The 25,683-nt window shown below is 43.3% G+C and overlaps 1 protein-coding gene across 12 annotated transcripts in view; it reads right to left on the bottom strand.

Annotated features, from left to right (window-relative positions):
• tenm3 (teneurin transmembrane protein 3) overlaps positions 1–25,683 on the bottom strand; it is a 2,019,778-nt gene that overhangs the window by 205,541 nt on the left and 1,788,554 nt on the right. For 9 of the 12 annotated variants that reach the window (XM_085979187.1, XM_085978950.1, XM_085979196.1 and 6 more), the window contains 2 exons: positions 18,561–18,659; positions 8,194–8,432 (listed from right to left, as the gene is read on the bottom strand). In XM_085979187.1, the coding sequence (XP_085835313.1) occupies positions 8,194–8,432; positions 18,561–18,659 (338 nt within the window). The remainder of the gene's footprint in view (positions 1–8,193; positions 8,433–18,560; positions 18,660–25,683) is intronic. The other 3 variants (XM_085979202.1, XM_085979228.1, XM_085979237.1) reach the window with 1 other exon arrangement.

The following is a 25,683-nucleotide window of genomic DNA, read 5'->3' as shown; positions in this document are numbered from 1 at the left end:
GCTTCAAGAGTTGGGTACGAACATACGAATTAGGAGCAGGAGTAGGCCACTCGGCCCTTCGAGCCTGCTCCGCCATTCAATAAGATCATGGCTGATCCGATTACTCCACATTCCTGCCTACCCCCGATAACTTTTCACCCCCATGCTTACCAAGAATCTATCTACCTCTGCCTTAAAAATATTCAAAGACTCTGCTTCCACCGCCCTCTGAGGAAGAGAGTTCCAAAGACTCACGACCCTCAGTGAAAACATTTCTCCTCATCTCTGTCTTAAATGTGCGACCCCTTATTTTTAAACAGTGACCCCTAGTTCTAGATTCTCCCACAAGAGGAAACATCCTCTCCACATCCACCCTGTCCAGACCCCTAAGGATCTTATACCCCTCAGCGTATACAAGCCTAGCCTGTCCAACCTTTCCTCATAAGACAACCCGCCCATTCCAGGTATTAGTCTAGTAAACCTTCTCTGAAATGCTTCCAATGCATTTACATCCTTCCTTAAATAAGGAGACCAATACTGTACACAGTACTCCAGATGTGGTCTCACCAATGCCCTGTATAACTGAAGCATAACCTCCCTACTTTTGTATTCAATTCCCCTTGCAATAAACAATAACATTCTATTGGCTTTCCTAATTACTTGCTGTACCTGTATAGTAACCTTTTGCGATTCATGCACCAGGACACCCAGATCCCTCTGTATCTCAGAGCTCTGCTATCTCTCACCATTTAGATAATATGCTTCTTTTTTATTCTTCCTGCCAAAATGGAGAACTTCACATTTTCCCACATTATACTCCATTTGCCAGATCTTTGCCCACTCACTTAACCTATCTATATCCCTTTGAAGCCTCCTTATGTCCTCTTCACAATTCACTTTCCTACCTATCTTTGTGTCATCAGCAAATTTAGCAACCATACCTTCGGTCCCTTCATCCAAGTCATTTATATAAATTGTAAAAAGTTGAGGCCCCAGCACTGATCCCTGTGGCATACCACTCGTTACATCTTGCCAATCAGAAAATGACCCATTTATGCCTACTCTCTGTTTCCTGTTAGCTAGCCAATCTTCTATCCATGCCAATATGTTACCCCCGACACCATGAGCTTTTATTTTCCGCAATAACCTTTGATGTGGCACCTTATCGAATGCCTTCTGGAAATCTAAGTACAGTACATCCACCGGTTCCCCTTTATCCACAGCACATGTTACTTTCTCAAAGAACTCCAATAAATTGGTTAAACATGATTTCCCTTGCACAAAACCATCTGCCTGATTACTTTGAACTTTTCTAAGTGCCCTGCTATAACGTCTTTAGCAATAGCTTCTAACATCTTCCCTATGACAGATGTTAAGCTAACTGGCCTGTAGTTTCCTGCTTTCTGTCTCCCTCCCTTTTTGAATAAAGGAGTTACATTCGCTATTTTCCAATCTATTGGAACCTTCCCCGAATCTAGGGAATTTTGGAAAATTAAAACCAACGCATCAATTATCTCACTAGCCACTTCTTTTAAGACCCTAGGATGAAGTTAATCAGGACCCGGGGACTTGTCACCCCGCAGCTCCAACAAGTTGCTCAGTACCACTTCGCTGGTGATTATAATTTTCTTGAGTTCCTCCCTCCCTTCCATTTCCTGATTTACAGCTATTTCTGGGATGTTACTTGTATCCTCTATAGTGAAGACAGTATGCGGAGACTCTCGCACCTCCACGGCAGAGATGACAGATGGCCGTTGCATTCTCCAATGCAACAACCATTTAATTTCTGCAAAAGAAAGAGGTTTGTTGAGGTCTTGAATTCAAGAACATATCAAACTACAGAGAATGTCAGTGTTTGACAGCTTCACAGAGCTTTCAAATGATGACAATTTATCTTGACAGATGAAATGTCATACGTTGACGTTCTCTGTAACCAGCTTTCCCTTAATTGGCCTGCTGAGCCCGCTGGGTGGGCTTAACAAGGTCAATCAAGGGAAAATAGCGTGGGTTGGCCAGAAGTTGATGGAGGCGGGACTGAAACCCGACAAGTGGGAGTCCCGCCTCCAAAAGCTCCCCATTGGCAAAATCCAACCCTAGGTACCTGAGAGCATCCAATGACTTTGGAAACATTCTCAAGCATGGGGGGGGAGGGGGCGGGAGAGCTGGGAAGAAGACAATAACTGCGGTGAAAGAAGTCTGAACTGCAAGCCTGACTTTAAAGTGATCTCAGGGTGAAACAGGAGCGCTTCTGGGAGTAGGGGGCGTGTTCAAAGGATTTTAGAAAGATCACACACAATCGGTTTCTAGGTGTTAAATCTGTGTTGTGACTCTTGCTTCTTTTGATCACGCTCCAGTGGAACACATGCCCTTTGAAGAGCGGGGAGTGCAAACATCAAGGGGAGCTGGCTCACAGCCAGTGGTGCGCAATTAAAATCAGCATCACATTTTCCGTCACCCCGTCAGCTCCCTGGCACTATGACAATATTTGAATTCTCCGTTTTTGACCAAGAGATTTTGACTCCCAGGCCTCAGTTAAATATTCAGGTTCAGACTCCCGCCCGAACCTGGCTGGGGTCACTGCAAGGCCGGCGGGCGGAAGCGGGAATTTGAACGGCAGTAGGCCGCAGCCAAGGACCCGCAGGAAAGGCCCCCGGCAATCAGGTAAGTGGTGAGTGGGTGCAGAGGTGATCGTATTGGGGGGAGGTGGGGTGAGGTGGGAGAGGCCCACGGTTTCCTTGTGAGGCCCCGGAGCAAAACTTTTTAAAAGAAAAATGTTAAAACATACCTTGCTGGCCCTCGATCCAGCTTACAGCAGCTTTGGTCTGGTGAGGAAGCTGTCACTGCTCTCCTGCTCAGAGCACAGGTTGAAATGGCAGATCGGGCCCAATGGAGTTATCGGAGCCTGACCTTGATATTTAAAGAGGACCCCGCTGGCTTGGGACGGATGTCCTTGCCGCCTGCAATTTTAAATTGCAACCAGTCATATCGGGTCAGGAAAAGAGTGGTTAAGTCCCCCAACTCCATTTTAACTGCACCTCTGCCTGGTTACCGGGGAGTGGGAAGAGGGAGTTAAACTTGAGGCCTTAATCTTTTTAAAGCAAAACTCAAATTCCATTTTTCAAATTTCTGTGCCTTTCTATAAGGAACTTCAGGGAAAGATTTCCCCTGTTCTCCATTTGTAGTGAAAGTGTAAATGAGTAAAAAGAAATGCGCGTGTGATTTTGGCACAAACCGTGAAGAGATGAAAATTGCCCTCCCACTCCACTGAATTATTCAGAAAACACGAGCATCTTCCCGAGTGAAACTGGGCACTGAACAAGCATTGAAGCTGGTAACCTGCTCTAAAGAAGCAGCACACCACTGTATTCCAGTTGGTCAACTAGTTCAAGAGCAGGTACCTGATGCTCACCTGACAACTGTCCAATATTCGGACTTTATTCTGCTTAATTCTGCCCGATCGCAACAGAAATTGGAGCTGAAGCTGCCTGCAACTCGGATGACGTTTTACCCAACCTACATGACGCAGAGAGGAAATAAACCAGTACTTAAGCGACATGATTTTAGTTAAATATGCCTAAAAACAGCAAGCTACTGTATTGAGACAGATGGTTCGAGAGTGCAAATTTCAGCCTCTTTTGGCCACACTGATCAAACTGCCCAGGTGCAGGGAGGCACCTAATATAAATATAAAGCACCACCTCCTGATGCCTTTCAGCAGGGCCACGAGCCACTGGGCTAGATTACACTTCTACAAATCACTTTGGCACTAACACGGCGGTTAATGCCAAGCTCCAGTAACACTATTATTTTGCTTGGCAACAATAAGCTTTTTAAAAAAAAAATTAAATGAACTTCCCTCACTCAGTACACAAGTGCCAGCCTGGCTCAGTGGTAGCACTATTTCCTCGGAGTCAGAAGTTCCTAGGCTCGAACTTCACTACAGGAGTTGAACACATAATCAAGACCGATCCTGCAGTGCAATACTGGCGGGGGGCTGCATTGTTGGAAGGTTGGGATGAGATGTTAAATTGAGACCCCGTCTGCCCTCTCAGATGGATGCAAGAGATCCCATGGCACTATTTAAAGAGTAGGGATGGTTCCCTCCCCAACATTTATTGTCCACCAAAACAGATTAGCTGGTCACTTAACTCATTGCTGTTTGTGGGACCTTGCTGTGCGTAGATCGGCTGCTATGTTGGCCCACATAGCAACAGTGACTGCACTCCAAAAGTAGCCATGGAAGGAGTTCAGCGAAGATTCACCAGGCTGATACCTGGGATGGCAGGAATGACGTATGAGAGGAGATTGGGTCGATTGGGCTTATACTCGCTGGAGTTTAGAAGAATGAGAGGGGATCTCATTGAAACTTATAAAATTCTGACAGGACTGGACAGACTAGATGCAGGAAGGAAACCAGGGGTCACAGTCTAAGGATAAGGGGTAAGCCATTTAGGACAGAAATGAGGAGGAATTTCTTCACCCAGAGAGTGGTGAACCTGTGGAATTCTCTACCACAGAAGGCAGTAGAGGCCAATTCATTAAATATACTCAAGAAGGAGTTGGATATATTTCTTAAGGCTAAAGGGATCAAGGGGTATGGGGAGAAAGCAGGGACCGGGAACTGAATTTGGATGGTCAGCCATGATCGCATTGAATGGTGGAGCAGGCTCGAGGGGCCGAATGGCCTACTCCTGCTCCTATCTTCTATGTTTCTATGTAGTTCTATGGCTGAGCATATGGAAGATGCTATATAAAATGCAAGTGTTTTTGTTTACATGTAAAAAGACTTCCTGAAATATCTGTAATAAAAAAGACAAACTTGCATTTATATAGCGCCTTTCACAACTGCAGGACGTCCCAAAGCACTTTACAGGCAATGAAGTACCTTTTGGAGTGTAGCCACTATTGTAATGTAGGCAACGCGGCAGCCAATTGGCACACAGCAAGCTCCCACAAACAGCAATGTGATAATGACCAGATAATTTGTTTTTAGTGATGCTGATTGAGGGATAAAGATTGGCCAGGATGCTGGGGATAACTCCTTGCTCTTCTGTGAAATAGTGCCATAGGATCTTTTATGTTCACCTGAGAGAGCAGACGGGGCCTTGTTTTAACATTTCGATTGAAAGACAGCACCTCCGACAGTGTAGCACTCCCTCAGTAATGCACTGGAGTGTCAACTTAGATTTTTGTGTAAGAAGTCACACAACACCAGGTTATAGTCCAACAGCTTTATTTGAAATCACAAGCTTTCGGAGCGCTGCTCCTTCGTCAGGTGAAGTGACGGAGCAGTGCTCCGAAAGCTTGTGATTTCAAATAAAGCTGTTGGACTATAACCTGGTGTTGTGTGACTTCTTACATTTGTCCACCCCAGTCCAACTCCGGCATCTCCACACCATAGATTTTTGTGCTCGAGCCTCTGGAGTGGGACTTGAACCCACAACCTTCTGATTCAGAAACAGAGAGTGCTACCAACTGAGCCACCGCTGACACTATATCAATTCAAATAAAATTGAAAGGGTATAAAATCCACTCAACTAGTGCAAAGCAAAACACTGTACTGTGTTGTTGGTGTCAATGTGTTGCTGCTGTTGTGACAGAAGGAATGGAGCGTTCAATATCTGGAATCCATTAAGGAGCACCACTTCTCCCAAACATGGAGGCTCATTGAAAAACAAGTCTAATAAAGTCACCAAGAATGTTTGGATCCTCCACCCATTTCAAAGAATATACTGGACCTCTAATAATCAAAGGATTTAAATGACACCACATGTCAGTAAATACCGAATCGAGATCCCCAGGTTTGATAGACATACCGGGCCTCTGGTAATGAGAATTTAAAATATCAAAGCAACATGGGACTTGCACTATTTAGTGCTAGCATTCCAAAAGTCATATTTTGACAAATGATGAGAGTCTATGAACACTCATCAGTCAGTTGAGGCACTTTTACACTGAAAGAGTGCCAATGAGAGCAGATCATGTGGGCTGGGATTTTCCTCAGAGCTGCTCCCGGTCTGTCGCTGTAACCTTTCCAGGAGTGCGGTGAAGACCCCGCATTTCTGGTGAAATTACAGCAGCGAGCGAAGCTGGAGCAGCTCTGAGGAAACTCCTGGCCCGTAGTACACCCACCATTAACAGCCCTCTATAATGCAAAGCACTTGCCTTCCAGAGAGAGGCCCTGTGGGATCTGAGACCCAAACTTTTGTGGGCCTTAAAACTGCCAAGGCGTAAAGCTGAACCCTCAGATCAGGATTCACTACCTTTTAGTCTCTGGCCTTGGACTTAGACTGTTTGTACCAGCGAAAACAAATGGGGAAGGGTAGCGCACGGACGTTACGAGTCTCTGCTAAAGCACTGGGACTCAAGGGACCCTGGTGACAATAAGTAAATGTCGTTATGGATGATAATCACTGGAAAGTGGTGTCTGCCACTCTTTGGGGATCACTGGGCAGGTGCTGTACCCCACTTGGAAAATGCAATAACCAAGTATTCAAATCACTTACGTCAAATCTCTACAAACACTAACACAGACATAAATGGTGCATGAAACAGCGATTAGAAATGTGAAATCTGAGCTCTGAAGTCAAGGCCTTAAGTGAATGTAAAAAATCCTACAGCATAATTTGAAGAGCAGGGGAGTTCTCCCAGTGTCTGGGCCAACATTCATCCCTCAACCAACACCACTAAAAAGGGAGGACTTGGTCATTTAGCTCAATGTTGTTGGTGGGGCCTTGCTGTGCTTTCGTGTTTGCCTGGATAACAGCGACTATGCTTTAAAAGTGTTTTTCTAGTGTTTTATAAAGGTAAATTCATTTTTTTGTTATCCCTTTAGTTCTTTACACAAACTCGTTTGACCAAAGCTGGTTTCACAAATGTCAGCCAAATCACATGGTAATTACTTACAAAATGTCTCTTTCCACTGGGGAGCAGGGCAGTGCTTGCAAAGATGGAAAAAATTGATTTTTCTATTTCACATGTTCATGTATTTTTATTTCACACTCGGGGTGGCAGACTGTCAGTTTTAGTAATGGGTTTCTGGGGATATTTTCCTCTTTAATAACATCTTGTAATTGAACTAAATCTGGGAATCTGTGTCCTGAGAGATTGTGTTCAGGTCAGAATAACCAGCTGGAATTGAATATGATCCCTCAGTGGGGAGGAGGGGGAAAAGTGAGGCTATAATATAAACTGGGCATATAACAGGAGTTTGACAAGAAATACGTAAGCATTTTCCTCCTGCAATATCCACTCCTCCTGTTCTGAAGGTGCTGACTAATCCTGGAGTGTGATCCACGGGAGCCAGCTATTCTCTGGTACCTCACCCAAGTGGCCATTCTGCATGTGCGAGCCGAGGCTGTAAGTGACAGGAGGTTATTCCGTGGGGGCCATTAGCTAAGCCTGATCTGTTCTTCACTTGATGCCCACACATGAACATTGTTCAGCATGCGTCACTGGCCAGCAATCAGGAGCAAGAACATGGCCTTGTTTTGCCCAACCCTCGGTAGAGGCAGTGAGGTCAATTCTTACTACCTTACCGCCCGAGTTGTAAAGGAAACACTGTATTGTCCTTATAAAACGCACACAGTCAAAGCTTTCACACTTGGATGGGGTTATCAGTGCAAGTATCCATCATTTCCATTACAAATCGTACTTTTCTTTAAAAATGTACAACAATAGCAACAATAAATACATTTTGATCTGGCCATGATTTATTTATTTTATATTCTCATTGGGATTTGTACTGCAGCCTGAGTTTATTTTGGTGTGAAATTTCAAATTCTTCAGAGAGATCGAAAACCTGGTTCATTCCAGCGTCTAATGATAAACCACACTGATGGGACTCTTTTTGTTTCAAAACATAAGATAACTTTTTCTTCCCTTTTCGAGCTGAGCTGATATACGTTCACCAATTCAGTAAGTGCCAGGGTCTCGCACTTTGAAAAAAAAATTTCAAAAACAACTAAGTTCATGAGGGACCCCATCAAAATGGAACAACAGCGGTGAGCGTCCTCCCCAAACGAGTAAAGGTTTCCCATCAGATCACTGATGTCAAACCATCTGGAAACGCAACAACTTCTTCTCCCTTATTATCGTGACCTTTAGATATAAATAACGCAACAAATCATTCATAAATCATTCAGAAATCAGGCGCGTATCCAACAGAGACAACAGAAAAAACATAGCCTAGCTAATGATCTGCTTAACACCTACCAATGAAATAAGACAGCAGTACTGCCAGTATGACTGACACGCCGACTGCACACAGGGCTGTGCACTTCCAGCTGCAGTACTTGGACGATTTCTTGAACTTAAAAGCACTTCTGGAAAGCGTGTTCCGAGGCAGTGGGCGTGGCGGCGGCGAATAGACAGCACTCGAGGCCATGGTGTAACCAGGCGAGGCTGTGCTGAATAACGGCGTCGTCCCTGTACCGGTCTTGAAGAGGAAATGCCTGAGAAGAACGGGAGAAAAAAAAAATTGTGAAGGCGTGCGAGTGAGCCCGGATGAGGCGAGACACAGCGACAAACACGGTGCTTGAAGATAAAGTGCACAAACATCAGGGTTTCACGCAGTCGGGTTGAGCGAACAGACATGCTGAAGTGCAGGGGATGAACAAGGCAACTCAAGATGGTCGAAGGCAATCAGAAATGGCATCGGAAAATAACTCATTCCAGGTTTATGGGCCTGTTCAAATAAAAACCAAGTGATTCTACAGGCTAAAATACTCCACAAGGCATCTCCTACGCTGAGTTCAAGGAAATATTTGCTCAACACATTTAGTGTGCTTGCTTAATAAGGATGGTGGGAAAAGCAATAGTGCATTACCCAGGGGCTGATCCCTTTGAAGCTCTTGCACTGTGTTCAGAGTTCGTAACCATTTACTTCACTTCTACACAATAGTTCTAAGTTCTGACGAAGGGTCATCGACCTGAAACGTTAACTCTGTTTCTCTCTCCACAGATGCTGCTGAGTATTTCCAGCATTTTCTGTTTTTAGTTCTAAGTGATTGTTTGGTTGTTCATATTCTATAGGTTTTTTTTTAAATTCCTACGGACTTTGACTAACTTTTGTGAAAAAGTTAAACCAGAGTCCTGATGAGATTAACTATTTAAAAAAAATTATTTTGCAAGAATTATAGGAGTGTTTATTTGAATCAGTTTACAACTATTACATTCTGACTTTACAAAATGTTTAGGGCTTAATCTATAAAGAAAAGTTCAGTCCTGAGTGAAACGACTCAATTTGACATTAAGTAGAAGATGCGATTTACAAGGGCTTGATGTCATTTGCAATAGGATTCAGGTACACAGCCATGCACTTTCAGCGCCAGACTGATGTGCCCGTCGTGCAACGTGGGCCTTTAGCTGAGACAAGTGCCCTCTTCGTCAGCCTAAAATTAAGGCCAACTTAGAGATAATACTAACCTCTCTTTTATCAGTCTGGGGCCGTAGAGTGCAATTCCTGCAGACTTGGTTAGGGGGTCAGGTTGTTCTTTTCGCACTGAATTTCCTCGCAATGCTGAGTGACATTTAGCAGTGGAGTATACTGGAGCCCTCTTAAGGTGAGACAGCTGCTGAAGATTGCACATGTTGGGGCATTTTGGTGGTAAGAGGATTCAAACTAAGATGCTGGTTGAAAACCCAATATTAAGCCACTGGTCCACACACGCCCTCAGTTACAATCCACTCCCAAATCTGCTTTTAACACATAGGTTTCCGCTCTCTCCTATCCTATTTCGCCAGGTTGTTTTTCAACAGTATTTCCCGTGACAATTAACACTTTAAGGTTGTGTATCCAGTAGAATTAAAACTGTTTTTAATAACATCAGTTTGTGACACATTTTATTAGAAATGACATGGGTACATACTTGACAGTGGGTTAATACTAACAAGAACATAAGAACATAAGAAATAGGAGCAGGAGTAGGCCATACGGCCCTTCGAGCCTGCTCCGCCATTCAATAAGATCATGGCTGATCATCGACCTCAACTTCACTTTCCCGCACTATCCCCATATCCCTTGATTCCCCTAGAGTCCAAAAATCTATCTATCTCAGCCTTGAATATACTCAAAGACTCAGCATTCACAGCCTTCTGGGTTAGAGAATTCAAAAGATTCACAACCCTCTGAGTGAAGAAATTCCTCCTCATCTCGGTCTTAAATGGCCTACCCCTTATCCGGAGACTATGGCCCCTAGTTCTAAGCACTTCAGCCAGGGGAATCAACCTCTCAGCATCTACCCTGTCAATCCCCTTCAGAATCTTGTATGTTTCAAAGAGATCACCTCTCATTCTTCTAAACTCCAGAGAGTATAGGCCCATTCTACACAATCTCTCATCACAGGACAGCCCTCTCATCCCAGGAATCAATCTAGTGAACCTTCGTTGCACCGCCTCCAAGGCAAGTATATCTTTCCTTAGATAAGGAGACCAGAACTGTGCACCGTACTCCAGGTGTGGTCTCATCAAGGCCCTGTACAATTGTAGCAAGACGTCCTTACTCTTATACTCCAACCCCCTTGCAATAAAGGCCAACATGCCATTTGCCTTCCTTATTTCTTGCTGTACCTGTATGCTAGCTTTCTGAGTTTCTTGCACGAGGACACCCAAATCTCTCTGAATGCCAACATTTGAAAGTTTCTCACCATTTAAAAAACATTCTGTTTTTCTATTCTTCCTACCAAAGTGAATAACCTCACATTTCCCTACATTATACTCCATCTGCCACCTTACTGCCCACTCACTTAGTCTATCTATTTCCCTATTTTACCCACATAAGTGTGGGCTTCCTGAAATCTGTGAACCCCGCCAGGGTCACCAAGGTGAGCAGTGGGTCTGCGGGGGTCGGAGAGGTGCAAATGTGCGCTGTGAAGGTAAGTGATGGGTGCAAGTGTGGAGAGGTGAGTATGTGAGGTGAGTGGAAAGTGTTAGAAAAAGTTTACTTACCTTTGTTTCTTCCTGCAGGCTTCAATCGATGGTGATGCGGAGAGTCTCGCATCTCCGCGGCAGATGACAGATGGCTACTGCATTCTCCAATGCAACAACCATCTAATTTCTGCTAAAGAAAGAGGTTTGATGAGTCTTGAATTCACGAACTCATCAAACTACAGAGAATGTCAGTGTTTGACAGCTTCACAGAGCTGTCAAACGATGATAATTCATCTGTCAAAAATATTTGACAGATGAAACGTCATACACTGACGTTCTCTGTAACCGGCTTTCCCTTAATTGGCCTGCTAAGCCCACTGGGCGGGCTTAACAAGGTCAATCAAGGGAAAATAGCATGGATTGGCCACAAATCGATGGAGGCGGGACAACGACCCGACAAGCAGCAGTCCCGCCTCCAAAGCGCCCCCATTGGCAAAATCGCCCTCTTTGTGATCTCCTCACAACTTACTGTTCCACCTAGCTTTGTATCATCAGCAAACTTGGATATATTACACTTGGTCCCTTCATCTAGGTCATTAATATAGATTGTAAATAGCTGAGGCCCCAACACTGATCCTTGCAGCACCCCACTAGTTACAGCCTGCCAACCTGAAAAAATTCCATTTATCCCTACTCTCTGTTTTCTGTCTGTTAATCAATCCTCTATCCATGCTACTATATTACCCCCAACCCCATGAGCCTTAATCTTGTGTAATAACCTTTTATGTGGCACCTTATCGACTGCCTTTTGGAAATCCAAATATACTACATCCACTGGTTCCCCTTTATCTACCATGCTAGTTACATCCTTAAAAATACTCTAATAAATTTTTCAAACATGATTTCCCTTTCATAAAACCATGTTGACTCTGCCTAATTATGTTATGATTTTCTAAGTGCCCTGATAACACTTCCTTAACAAAGGATTCCAGCATTTTCCCAATGACTGATGTCGGGCTAACTGCTCTGTAGTTCCTTGTTTTTTCTTTCCCTCCTTTCTTGAATAACGGTGTTAATTTTGCGGACTTCCAATCTGCTGGGACCATTCTAGAGTCTAGGGAATTTTGGAAGATCAAAACCAATAAATCCACTATCTTTTCAGCCACCTCTTTTAGAACCCTAAGATGTAGGCCATCAGGTCCAGGGGATTTGTCAGCTTTTAGTCCCATTCGTTTCTCTAGTACTTTTTCTCTACTTATATTAATTATGTTAAGTTCCTCACCCTCATTAGACCCTTGGTTCCCCACCATTTTTGGTATGCTTTTTGTGTCTTCTACTGTGAAGACAGGTACAAAATATTTGTTTAATGTTTCTGCCATTTCCTTATTCCCCAGAATAATTTCTCCTGTCTCAGCCGCCAAGGGACCAACGTTTACTTTTGCTACTCTCTTCCTTTTTACATTCTTGCAGAAGCTCTTACAATCTGCTTTTATATTTCTTGCTAGTTTTCTTTCATGTGCTATTTTTTTCCTTTTTATACATTTTTTGGTCATCCTTTGCTGGTTTTTGAAACACTCCCAATCCTCAGGCTTACTATTATGGAGAAATATACTGAGTAATAAAACGTCTGAGCCAAGCACAAGTTCTCTAGCCGCTGCAATCTGTGCCCAGGATATCTTAATGAACGAACCGTGCCAAAAGTTCAAGTCCGCGAAAGTGTTGGACGATGCTAAACTACACTGTGATTCACTCATTGACATTTCCTCATTGCACCCACCAATGTTCCCCCTAATTTAAAGGGCCCGTTCAGGAATTAAAAAAAGGGGGAACACTGGCACCCACCCTCAACCTCCCTCCCCCCAGTGGATAAATGCACTGCCTGCTGTGTTGCCCAAATGTCTCCGGGTCAATCCTTTGTCCCTTCTGTGTTCCCGTATGTCAGCCAGGTAGCGGTGGGAGCACTTCAATTAACCTTTCGGTATACACGGATTATGGATGGGAGGCAGAATCAGTCAGTCTCCTCTGTATCGCTATCCAGTGACCCCCATGCTAGAAAGTGTGAATGATGGGGGAGAACGCGACTGAACTCGGGTGTGATGCTTCCACAGTCAAATATTCTACCAGAACTCACTGCCTTGGTTTAGACATGTATGGGGAGATATTCAACTGCGGAAGGGGCGCAAAAATGGGCGGAAGCGGATCAGCTGCACCCTGCCTGATTTTCTGAAGTAAACGGAAAGGAAAATCTGACGGGGTGTAAAATAGACGGCCAAAAAGCTACCGGCCGTTCTGTGCCCCAGCAAAGTCGAGTTTCTCTCCCACAGAATGGTCACTTCGATGAGGTGCCAATGCCAGGGGACCCACAGCCCAGAGTCGCAAAATTGAGTAGAGGAGAGAAATCAGGGGATGAGGGAGAGCGAGGGAACCAAAGGCTTTCATTACACAGGAGGTTCTTTTAGTGATATCTAGCAGTTTCTTGTGGTGCAGCGAGACCTTCAGCATTTTGAAAGGTTACTGTCGACTGGTGAAGTGCCTCATCTGACATTTCATCAGGCATGGAAGCAGGCCAGCCCATACTATGGCGAAGGAAATAATTGCATCTGGGCGCGATTGAGCCTGCCACTAAACCGTGTTACATCCGTGCGTAAAGTGCAGCTAAGGACTGGAACAGAAATCAGAAAAAGTGCAGAATGCGGGGCTCATTTCTGTGATTGCACATTTGAGCAGAGTTTATTTTCTGGTACCCTGTTCCTGGAACGGAAACTGCTTGCCACACTTGGGAGTTCTTTGCACAGTTCTGGTCTCCATACTACTAAAAAGGATGAAGAAGCATTGGAGAAGGTGCAAAGAAGATTTACAAGGATGATACCAAAACTAAGAGGTTATAACTATCAGGAAAACGGAACAGGCTGGGGCTCTTTGCTCTAGGAAAGAGAAGGTTAAGCGGTGACTTGATAGAGGTTCGATAGGGCAGAGGAAGAGATGTTTCCACTCACTGTGCAGTCCAAAACTAAGGGCCGTAAATATAAGATAGTCACTAATACATCCACTGGGGAATTCAGGGGCAACTTCTTTATTCAGAGAGTGGTTAGAATGTAGAACTTGCTACCACATGGAGCAGTTGAGGTGAATAACATAGATGCATTTAAGGGGAAGCTAGATAAGTACATGAGGGAGAATGGAATAGAAGGATATGTTGATAAAGTGAGATGAAGTAAGGTGGGAGGAGGCTCATATGGAGCATAAACACTGGCATAGATCTGTTGGGCTGAATGGCCTATTTCTGTGCTGTAAATTCTATGTATATATAAAACCTCTCCCCAATGCAGCAACAACTTCTCCTGAAATGAGCTGTTTCATCCTCTTGATATGCAAGTTGATGTCAGTAATATCATCTCACTGACAAGAATACCCGTCCAACCTCCATTCAAGAGGTCTTGTCATTAACCATAAACGATTACAATATGTATGCCACAGCAGTGCCTGGGGACTGTGGAGCTATTATTCACATCGCCAAGCTTGTGATGCCATCAAAACAAATTTGCTTAAAAATTATTGCTTTATATTTGTGCGGTTTAAACAGAACGCTTGATGGACAGTGGTGAAGTATGATAAATATCTCTACTCATGAGGCAGTCCAGAGCTCACTTGTTACCTCCGTGCTTGTGAACAATCCAGACAGCTTCACAAAGATATTTATGAGGTCCCACAGCTTACCCAAGCAGGTTCTCGCTATACCTTTCTTTTTCAAATTTCCTGGCTACCAGATTTCTCCTCTAATCCTGAAGATGCTTTCATCCATGGGTGCCTTACTCAAGCGGCCATTCTTCAAGTGTAAACACAGACAGAGAGTGTCCGTGGGCAAGCTGGACCCCGTCACCGAGAGTCTGACCAGAAAGCCATGAGAAAACCTTTTCTCCTTTGTAGCCCATGGGCACTGAGGCCTATTCCAGCTCCACTACCGCCATCATCCCTGGGATTGATCCCTGGGATGAGAGGGTTGTCCTATGAGGAGAGGTTGAGTAGATTGGGCCTATACTCTCTGCAGTTGAGAAGAATGAGAGGTGATCTCATTGAAACATATAAGATTCTGAGGGGGATTGACAGGGTGGATGCTGAGAGGTTGTTTCCCCTGGCTGGAGAGTCTAGAACTGGGGGGCATAGTCTCAGGATAAGGGGTCGGCTATTTAAGACTGAGATGAGGAGGAATTTTTTCACTCAGAGGGTTGTGAATCTTTGGCATTCTCTAAAGGGCTGTGCATGCAGAGTCATTGAGTATATTCAAGGCCGAGATAGATAGATTGTTGGACTCTAGGGGAATCAAGGGATATGGGGATCGTGCGTGAAAGTGCAGTTGGGGTCGAAGATCAGCCATGATCATACTGAATGGTGGAACAGGCTCGCTGGGCCTTATGGCCAACTCCTGTTCCTAGTTCTTATCATGACCAAGGCCAGCTAACACACGAGTGGGGTGGGGTTAAATCTGCAGCCTTCCTGATCTATGGCTCATTTTCATTCTAGGTTGTGCACTTATCAACTCAACCACGATGGGAGCTCCAGTTTAAGCAGGCGCTGCACAGAAGCTCTGACGGATTTTATCAATATAAAGTTAATATCCAGGAATAATGAGACTTAAAACACAAGGCACAGCAATTATATCTGAGAGACAGCAGTGCAGAAGATAACCGTGAAAAGCATTTATAACCTTCATGCAGATGGTACATGAGAAAGTACACCACACAATGTCAGGTTCATCTGAGGTCTCTTTTGCAAATTAAATAATATTAAGGCCAGTTTGCTGCTGCAAATTAAAAGTAACAGACGAAAGAGCAAAAAAATTAGCAAAGTTAAGCAATTCTCAACTGCACTTTTTTTTTCTTTGTGACATTAATGCAAACAAATACTACATTCAGGACAGGGAATTAAAAAGGAACAGATAGAAAATGATGCAAGCTGTGACACGAGCTATCAGCAAGGTAAAGATCAAATCCGCTTCAGGGTAAAATCAGGTTGCAATTTAACAAATTGTATTCATTTCTGAAGGAAGTGCGTTGGTATATATTCCAATTAAATTTTTACTGCAACCTCCAATGTAATCAGTCTATGTCCTTAAAATTGCTTTGCCATTATAATGCTAATGTCTGGGCACTTATAATGAGTAAACCATCTGAGTCCCAAAATCACTTGTCTGCTGGCCTAGGTAATGGGGTTTTTAGGTAAATATGTGATTCTGGCAACTTAGGGCTCCTTGATGTGCAGGTTTTCTGAGGTTATTATAAGTTACTGTTGCTTTCTCCTGTTAGGACCTGCAATCAGTAGGCTGAGTTTTAAATGGTGGCATTGCACAAACACTGCTTCACCGTCAAGGGGCCGATCTTTCAGCTCCCGTACCCTTGAATTCTGTTCCCAAACCCCCCTTTTTCTTTGTCCCCTTTCAAAAGCCTCCTTAAAGGCTACCTCTTCGATTATGCCTACGGTCGGTCACCTCTGCCATCTCTTCTACCTCCTCCTACTCAACAACAACAACTTGCATTTATATAGTGGCTTTAACAACAACAACAACTTGTATTTATATAGTGCCTTTAACATAGAAAAAGGTCCACCGGTGCTTCACAGAGGCATGTGGAACATGGATGATGAACCAAACAGAACAAGGAGTTAGGAGGGATGACCAAAAACTTAGTTAGAGATGTGTTTTAAAGAGGGTCTTAAAGGAAGAGAGGGAGTCGAAGAAGTGGATGGGTTTACTGAGTGTTTTATCTGGGTCTGGCCTCACATTCAGAGATGCACCTTGAGGTGTTCTCTATGTTAAAGGTGCTGTCGTTATGTACTTTGCAATGAGATATTAAGAACAGTGGCACTATTTTCTGTGAAGGTATGTTAGTAAATGCCTCAGAATATTCATCTGGTTGGAAGAGTGGGTAAAAGAAAAAGACTAATGTCAGCTTGGCTCAGTTGGTAGCACTCTTAGCTCTGAATCACAAAGTTGTGAGTTCAAGCCCAATTCCAGGACTTGAGCGTATAATCTAGGTTCAGGCCAATGCAGAACTGAGGGATTGGCGCATTGTCCCAGCCGCTGTCCTTCACATGAAACATTAAACTGAGGTGTCTTTGGCCTGTACAGGTGGACGTAAAGAAACCCATGGAGAAAGGACAGAAGAGTGTTCTTTTGACGTCCTATCCAACATTCCTCCCCAACCCAGTCATCTCAATTTCTGCTTGCGAGTTCTCAAATTTGCTGCCATATTTGTTTACGTAACAACAATGACTGCACTTCAGTGTTTTAAGTTGTCCTGGGGTCATAAAGGCAAAACATAAATGTAACTTTCTTTCACCTTTTCCCATCAGGAGATGCGACAAAATGCTGATGCCACAGCTTGCTGACTAGATAGAATAAAGGAGAGAGCAGCTTCCCCAATGGCTCAGTGCACTGCCTATTGTGGAACTGGGTCACATATAGACCAGGAGGATTGCAGGTTCTGTGCTGAGCGAGCTGGTCCAAACTGGGCCAGCAAAAGGGACAAAATAATTTGGCCTCAATGCTTCTAAACTATGGAAAGAAAAATCAGCAAGGGGTTCTGCTCCCGATCACTGTACAGAGGGTTGTGTTGGATGATGTGTGTCTGAACCTCAGGTACGGGCAGGATCAGGCTTGGTTGTAATGCAGGAGGTGCACAAATTGTCAGTGTCTCTTTAATAAACTCGGGGCCAACAGTGTATAATCCCTGCAGATGTATAACATGTTTCAGCTGGAACTCCTGCTAACTTCCCAACGCTATTAGTTTACTGCAGCCCACTTATGGTGAGCCCATTGCCCAAGAGAATCATTCATCCTGGAACTTTATGATGGGGATGAGGAGGAGAGGAGAATTTGAATGATGAACCCTGGTTGAGAATCCTACAATTAAACACGGGACCATATAAGCCCTCCAGCTAGACTGTTTTGAGAACCAGCAAGTGGATTTCTGAATTTCCCTCTGTTGGGAGCTTGTAAACATCCCTTCATTTCCTTTCAGATAGTTTGGTAGTTACTGGGAATTAGCAGGGAAGCACCAATATGATGCACCTCCGTGTTACATGAAAAACTTCCTGCACTAATGATGGCTGTGTTTCTTCCACCAGAAGAATTTACAGTTTTGGAGAATCAATCCCAGTCGTGTTAGGACAGAATGTGATTACAACACGGATACTTGCATGAGCTGGGGCCTGTCCTAATTAGAGAGATTTAAAATGATCTATTCACAAAAAAAAAATCCAAGGATGGTTTGATTTTGCAGAGTGAACACTGACCAAAGAAATCACAAACAGGAAGAAAGAAAAAGTATTTCAGTTGGAAATTAGATGCTTTGAACGCTGATGATAATAATTAAAATTAAAAGACTTAAGTTGTCTAAACAGCTTGAATTGTTATTGCACAATAGCAGACTGGGTTGTCTGGCTGGGAAATGAGTTGTTGCTAGGCTGTCAGGCGAGTGATTTTGCTTTATTGCTTCTTATTAAGAGAGTGTTGCTACGTATATAAATTTAGCTTGTTTGTAATTAAGAGAAATCAGTGAAAGAGTCGCTGGCCTCGAAATGTCACAAATGTCGTCAAAAAAAAATATCAAAAGGAGGTTTGATTGAGAATTAATTGTTTGCACTCTCCTTGCAGGATAGGATTCTGTGCTGGCAGCTCGCATCACTTTTTGCTTTCGTTTTTCAGAATGACATACCCGTCCCCGTAACTCCCATCGTGACACGGTGGAGTAAAAACATCCATCTCTATAAGGTTGTCATGCCCATTTTCAAGAACTGCCTGCTTTGCTAATTTTCTACGTGCAGAAATGAGATATAAAAATGTTAAAGGAGTCAGGGGAAGCATTTACCATCAGCATCGTAAACAGCAATCAGGGAACATTATATATATAGATTTAAAAAAAGAAACACATAAACTGCATTTGAATGATGTGCTTTCTGTTAATGCCAGCAAAGGTGCAACCCTGTGTAACTCAGGTAAAAAAAATACAACCACCCCATTGCAACACTATGCGGTTCAAGAGGAACTTGGAGACCTGGGGGTGAAGGTACAGAAATCTTAGAAGGTGACGGGACAAGTTGAGAAGGCTGTTAAAAAAGCATACGGGTCCCTTGGCTTTATAAACAGAGGCATGGAGTACAAAAGCAAGGAAGTTATGCTAAACCATTCTGAAACACTGGTTAGGCCTCAGCTGGAGTATTGTGTCCAATTCTGGGCACCACACTTTCGGAAGGATGTCAAGCCCTGAGAGAGGGTGCAGAGGAAATTCAGCAGAATGGGATGGTACCAGGGATGTGGAACTTCACTTACGTGGAGAGACGAGAGAAGCTGTGGTTGTTCTCCTTGGAGCAGAGAAGGTTAAGGGGAGACTTAATAAGGTGTTCAAAATCACGAAGGGTTTTAATAGAGTTAATAAGGAGAAACTGTTTCCAGTAGCTGGGTTGGCAACCAGAGGACACAGATTTAAGGCAATTGACAAAAGAACCAGAGGCAGAGAATTTTTTTATGCATTGTGTTATTATGATCTGGAATGCACTGCCTGAAAGTGTAGTGGAAGCAGATTCAATAATAACTTTCAAAAGGGAATTGAATACATACTTCAAGGGAAAAGAATGACAGGGCTATGGGACTAATTGGATAGCTCTTTGAAAGAGCTAGCACAAGCAAGATGGGCCGAAAGGCCTCCTTCTGTGCTGTATCATTCTGTGATTATTTTTTGATAATTAATGACTGTGCTGACTTTCCCCTTCTTTCTCAGAGCTTACTCACATGCTGAATGACAGTAAACACAAAGAGGTAGAGTTTCCGCTTTAGGTGCAATCAGGAAATTGCGCCCAAAATGTGCTTGAAATTGCTGTTCCCATGTCTGGGTGCATTGGATCACCTGGGTGTAGTACATAGAAGAAAATTAGGAAGGAACATAGGAACAGGAGTAGGCCATTCAGTCCCTCAAGCCTGTTCCACCATTCAATTAAATCATGGCTGATCTGTATTTTAACTCCTTTCACCCACCTTGGTTCCGTAATCTTTAATACTCTTACATAACAAAAATCTATCAATCTCACTTTCGAATTTTTCAATTGACCTAGCCACAACTGCTTTTTGAGGGTGAGAGTTCCAGATTTCCACTACCCTTTGTGTGAAGAAGTGCTTTCTGACATCACCCCTGAATGTCCTCGCACTAATTTTAAGGTGATGCCCCCTTGTTCTGAACTCCCCCACCAGAGGAAATAGTTTCGCTCTATCTACCCTATCAAATCCTTTAATCATCTTAAACGCCTCCATTAGATCACCCCTTAATCTTCTATACTCGAGGGAATACAAACCGAGTCTATGCAATTTTCCCTCATAATTTAATCCTTTTAGCCCCTGGTGAATCTGCGCTGCACCCCCTCCAAGGCCAGTATATCCTTTCTGAGGTGCGGGACCCAGTTCATGTTCATGATCTGGACCTCTTGACCAAATCAATACCTTGTAATGTCCCTTGGGCATCCACTTTCCCCTCTAAAATGTAACCACGTTTATTTTAACACAACAATCTTAGGTCATTATTCAGGTGACCAAGAGTTCTTTTGCAATGAATAGTCTTTATAGGTCAGCTAAAAAAATGGCACTGCACTTTAAATGGCTGCTTAGAATGCTTGATCAGTTTTGTGTTTAAGTTCCACATTGTTTGTGTGTGTCATGCTTCACGAGTATTAGGACACTTTATGAAAGCAAGCCACTCTCATTTTTATAAAGCCATTGGTTAGAGGTGACCCTACCAAATCTATTAATTATATTAAACACCCTAATTAGATCACCCCTTAATTTTCTATATTCAAGAGAATACAAGACTAGTCTATGCAACTTGTCCTCACCATTTAACCCTTTTAGCCCCAGTATCATTCTGGTGAATATGCGCTACACCCTCTCCAAGGCCAGTATACCCTTCTTGAGGTGATGCGCCAGGAACTGACGCAGAACTCCAGATGCGGTCTAACCAAGCCAGAGTTTCATCCAGCTGTAGCATAACTTCTGCCCCTTTGTATTCCAGCCCCCTTCAGATATAGGCTAACATTCCATTAACCTTTATAATTATTTTTTGTACCCATCCACTAGCTTTTAGTGCGTTCTGTACATGGAGCCCTAAATCTCTCTGCTCCCCCACAGTTCCTAGCTTTTTACCATTTAGAAAATACTCGGATCCATCTTTCTTGGGCCCAAAGTGGATGACCACACATTTCCCCACATTGAACTCCATCTGCCGCAGTTTTGCCCATCGAATTAACACTTTTCTTCATTATTCTTGCTTGCTGCTGCCATTCAAGTTGGGCAGGGACGGTCACACATCCCTAAGGGAGCAGCCCGGTTTTATGTTCATTAATTTAAATCTGCCTCTTTTCTTTCTCGTTGAATATCGACAAAACTTTATTTGTGTCTCACCACCGTGAAGAAGCAGTAATGGAGAAGTTCCCAAGTAACACTTTCCTTCAAAATTCTTGCGTGCTGCCACCATTTAAATTGCACCATAGAAAATGGTGAGGAACAACACATTGCTGGGAATTCCAAATGTGCTCTATGATTTAGTTGGGGAAGAGGAATTCACAAGGTGGGGCTACCAAAGGAAGATGCAATGACACCTAGGTTTTTAAAGCACAGAAGGAGACCATTTGACCCATCATGTCTGAGCCAGCTCTCTGAACGTGCTATCCACTTTGAAAAAGAAACATTTTAACGGTATGAGGAAAGTGCAGGGAAATGGTTCTAATTTTGAACGCTTTACCAGATCTCCTCTTGGCGTTCTCTGAAAAGAACTAACTGGAGCTTTTCATCCCTGCTATAATCTGAGTAATTCTCTTTTATGGCCTCTTCATGGTTTTAGCATCCTTTGTAAAGTGGATGATCAATACCAGATACCACAGATTAGAAATTCTGGTGGTGCAATTGCGCCATGACTTCATCCCAAATCTGGGAAATGGGCCCATTAACATATACGGGTAGGTGCCAATGCTAGTAGCAGCACTACAGAGGCACCAACAAATGAAAGTGGTAGGGATTTGGAGTGACAGCTTGGGAGCTATGGGAGGGAGTCACAGCTAAGTCTGCCCAAAGATTTTTTTTAGCAATTTAAAGGACCATCTTAACTGATCCCTCTTAGTTGGCCCTAGATTCAAACATAGAACTACATAGTAATCACAATATTGAAACAGGCCATGAGGCCCAACCAGTCCATGTTGGTGTTTACCCTCCACACAAGCAGTAGTCCTAATCCCATGTGCTTGCTCTGTTCCCATATCCCATTACCCTCCTTTCCTTCAACCATCTATCCAACCTATTCTTAAATGTTGACACTGTCCCTGCTTCAATCACTAACTCCAGTAGTGCATTCCACCTCACATCCTATGTGGCACCTTATCAAATGCCTTTTGAAAATCTATACACAACATCCATTGTACTGGATTTATTTCCTTCAATATACAGTGTTAATGTTGCTAGATTGAGTTGGTACATTCTGCCCAGTTTTGCTCAGTTTCAAATATGTGACAACAAAACAATCACTCCATCTAAACGATTCCCTTGTGAAAGAAGAAAGTGGCTGCAATGTTTTGGTGATTAAGTGGCCCTAAACATCCTTGTACTGTGTATAACGAGCGCCCTAAAAAACATCCACTGCATTTCCCATTATTTCAAAAAAAACTGTTAAATTTGTCAAATCCATGTTGAATGTCCTTAATAAATCTATTTGGTCTCAGCTGTGGCTCAGTGGGTAGCACTCTCGCCTCGGAGTCAGAAGGTTGTGGATTCAAGTCCTACTCCAGAGACTTGAGCACAGAAAGCTAGGCTGACACTTTAGTGCAGTACTAAGGGAGTGCAGCACTGTCAGAGGTCCTGTCTTCTAGATGAGACACAAACCGAAGCCCATTCTGCCCTCTCAGGTGGACATAAAAGATGCCGTGGCAATGTTTGACGAGCAGGCGGATTCTCCTCGGTGTCCTGGCCAATATTTATCCCTCAACCAATATCACTAAAACAGATTATCTGGTCATTATCACATTGTTGTTTGTGGGAGCTTGCTGTGCGCAAATTGGCTGCGACGTTTCTCATATTACAACAGGGACTGCACTTCAAGAGTAGGTCATTGGCTGTGAAGCGCTTTGAGACGCCCAGTGGCCATGAAACGCGCTATATAAATGCAAGCCTTTCTTTCTTTATGTCTTTCCAAGTGAGTATTAATTTTATCCCATTTATGGCCTCCAGAAACTTACCCACTGTTGATTTTATGCTAATTGGTCTACAGTTACCCGATTTATCCTATTCTCCCTCTGAACAGAGATGCTACATTGTTTGCCCTCCAGTTTTCTCAAACAACTTCCATAGACAAGAATGATCGAAAGTGCTTCAAGTGATTCTTCAAACAGAGACCTTCATTCCTTCACTCTGGACTATATTTAACCCAGGTGCCAAAACTATGAAGCATTTTTCTAACATCATAATAACTCACTTTTTTCTTAATATGCAAAGCTATAAAGATTAAATCCTTCAGGGTCATCATTTCTTCAGCTTCGCTTCAGTAGGGGAAAAATCATCGAATAATCTTATGTCAGAAATAATAATTATATAGGTCAAGAGCAATTCTGTAGGACTCTTGAGAGGCCTCAGTCTGAACCTGCTATAAAATGTAACATTTCTATCTTCAGACACCTTAAATTCTAGATATCGGACTCTGAAATAGGTGCAGTCAAATAACATGGCGAGGGAAGAGGGGGGGGGGGCGAGGGTGATTCTAACCCTACCCACTCTGAATTACTTACCCACCCTGGGGCCACCAAGATTCCACTGTCTCAGTGCCCATAGGTTGGAAAGGGAAAGATGAGCTACAGTTCAGCTATCTACTGAACGCTGCAGGAAATGGGCAAGATTGGACATCAGGTGAAGAGACGTTCAGTTTTGGCTGTGAGGCCCTCCTTGAGGGATTAGTCTGCCGACATGCGCTATAAAGGCTCACAAATGAGTAATGGCCACTTGTCTGATGTAAACAAGGTTGCCTGATGCCTGTGGGATTGTACCCCAGCAGAGACTCAATGAGTTCAGGAGAGGAGAGATGGGGAGGAGATAAAATGGGAATAAATGTATAACAAGGAAGTTCTACATTTTAAGATCTCAATTAAATCACCTCAGATACAAAATACTTCGTGATGTGCAAGATCAATTGAGGTCCTTCAGTTCAGTGCAGCTATATAACTGGTGACTGACAACGGTTAACTGGAGAGCAACGGGAACTGTCAGACACAGAAGGCAATTATCTTCCTTCATTGATCTAAACTTGAACTGAAGTTTCCACAAGTGAAAGCCAGAGGCTGTGTATAATGATGAACCATGCTACCTAGACTCTGGTGGTGCTACCAGGGCAAACGTCCTATAAGTCATGCAGCAACCCCTCTGTAATACACTACTTGCAGGTGTCTCATTTGTGGGACATGTGAGAAAACAGCTCAGTACACTTGCTGAGCTTGAATGTCTTGTCACATGCAAACTGGGGAGCAGAAAACATACAGTCTGGATTTCAAATGGCCAATTTGAACTAAAAAAATAATAAAGCGGGAGAAGATAGATTATGAGAGTAAATAGCTAAAAACACAAAAACAGACTGACATGAATCTTGCCATTCATGTAGAAATAACTTATGAAATAATACTGGGCGGCCTGCTGGTGGCGCTGTCCAGGGAGAGTATAAATACTCGGGCACTGGCCCAGCTTGCTCAGGACATTTTGTAAACAGGAATTAGTGAAGGACAACTAGACCTCCATGTTGTGAAACAGTTGATTAAAGCCTGGTTTAATACTCAGACCAAGTGCCGAGTAGTTTTCTTACGTCACAGACATAAGAGCTTCTACAGGTATATAAAAAGGAAGAGAGTAGCTAAAGGAAACGTTGGTCCCTTAGAGGATGAGGCTGGGGAACTAATAATTGGAAACAGGGAAATGGCAGAGACTTTGAACAAATATTTTGTATCAGTCTTCACGGTAGAAGACACTAAAAGCATTCCAATAATAATTGATAATCAAGGGGCTATAGGGAGGGAGGAACTTAAAACAATCACTATCACTAGAGAAAAAGTACTAGGCAAACTAATGGGGCTAAAGGCCGACATGTCCCCTGGACCTGATGACCTGCATCCTAGGGTTTTAAAAGAAATGGCTGCAGAGATAGTGGATGCGTTGGTTGTAATCTACCAAAATTCCCTGGATTCTGGAGAGGTCCCAGCGGATTGGAAAACTGCAAATATAACTCCCCTATTCAAGAAAGGAGGGAGACAGAAAACTATAGACCAGTTGGCCTAACATCTGTCTTTGGGAAAATGCTGGAATCCATTATTAAGAAAGTAATAGCAGGACATTTAGAAAATCATAATGGCCCAGAAATTCGGGTCTCCACGGGCGAGTACGCACGGGCTACTCACCCGTAAGCCCAATAGAAGTGCCGGTTTCCTGCATACACTGCGCATGCGCGGGAAACCGGCACTTCCGTTCCCCTGAACGAAGGGGTTCAGTGGTTGAACGCATGCGCAGGAGTGCATCGAACTTATGTTTTTTTTGCAGGTTTTCCCGGGAGGGTAAGTCTCCAGAAGTTAGACATGTAAAAAGCAGGTGTAAGGTAAGTGGTGAATTAATTAAACTTAAAACATTTTTTCCACAGGTTTATTATTTTTAAATAATTTAAAGCAAGGTAAGTTTATTTTTAGCCCCGTTAGAAAATAAAATTATTTTTTTCAAAAATTTAAATTATTGTTTAAAATAGTTATTTCATGTAATTTATAGTTTATTTAAAAAATGTG

This window comes from Somniosus microcephalus, chromosome 1 (genome assembly GCF_052327205.1).
Source record: "Somniosus microcephalus isolate GS21.2 chromosome 1, FLI_Smic_1.0, whole genome shotgun sequence".
Taxonomy (NCBI): Eukaryota; Metazoa; Chordata; class Chondrichthyes; order Squaliformes; family Somniosidae; genus Somniosus; species Somniosus microcephalus.
Note: the sequence above shows the minus strand (reverse complement) of the source record. Positions and strands in the feature narration are given on the sequence as shown.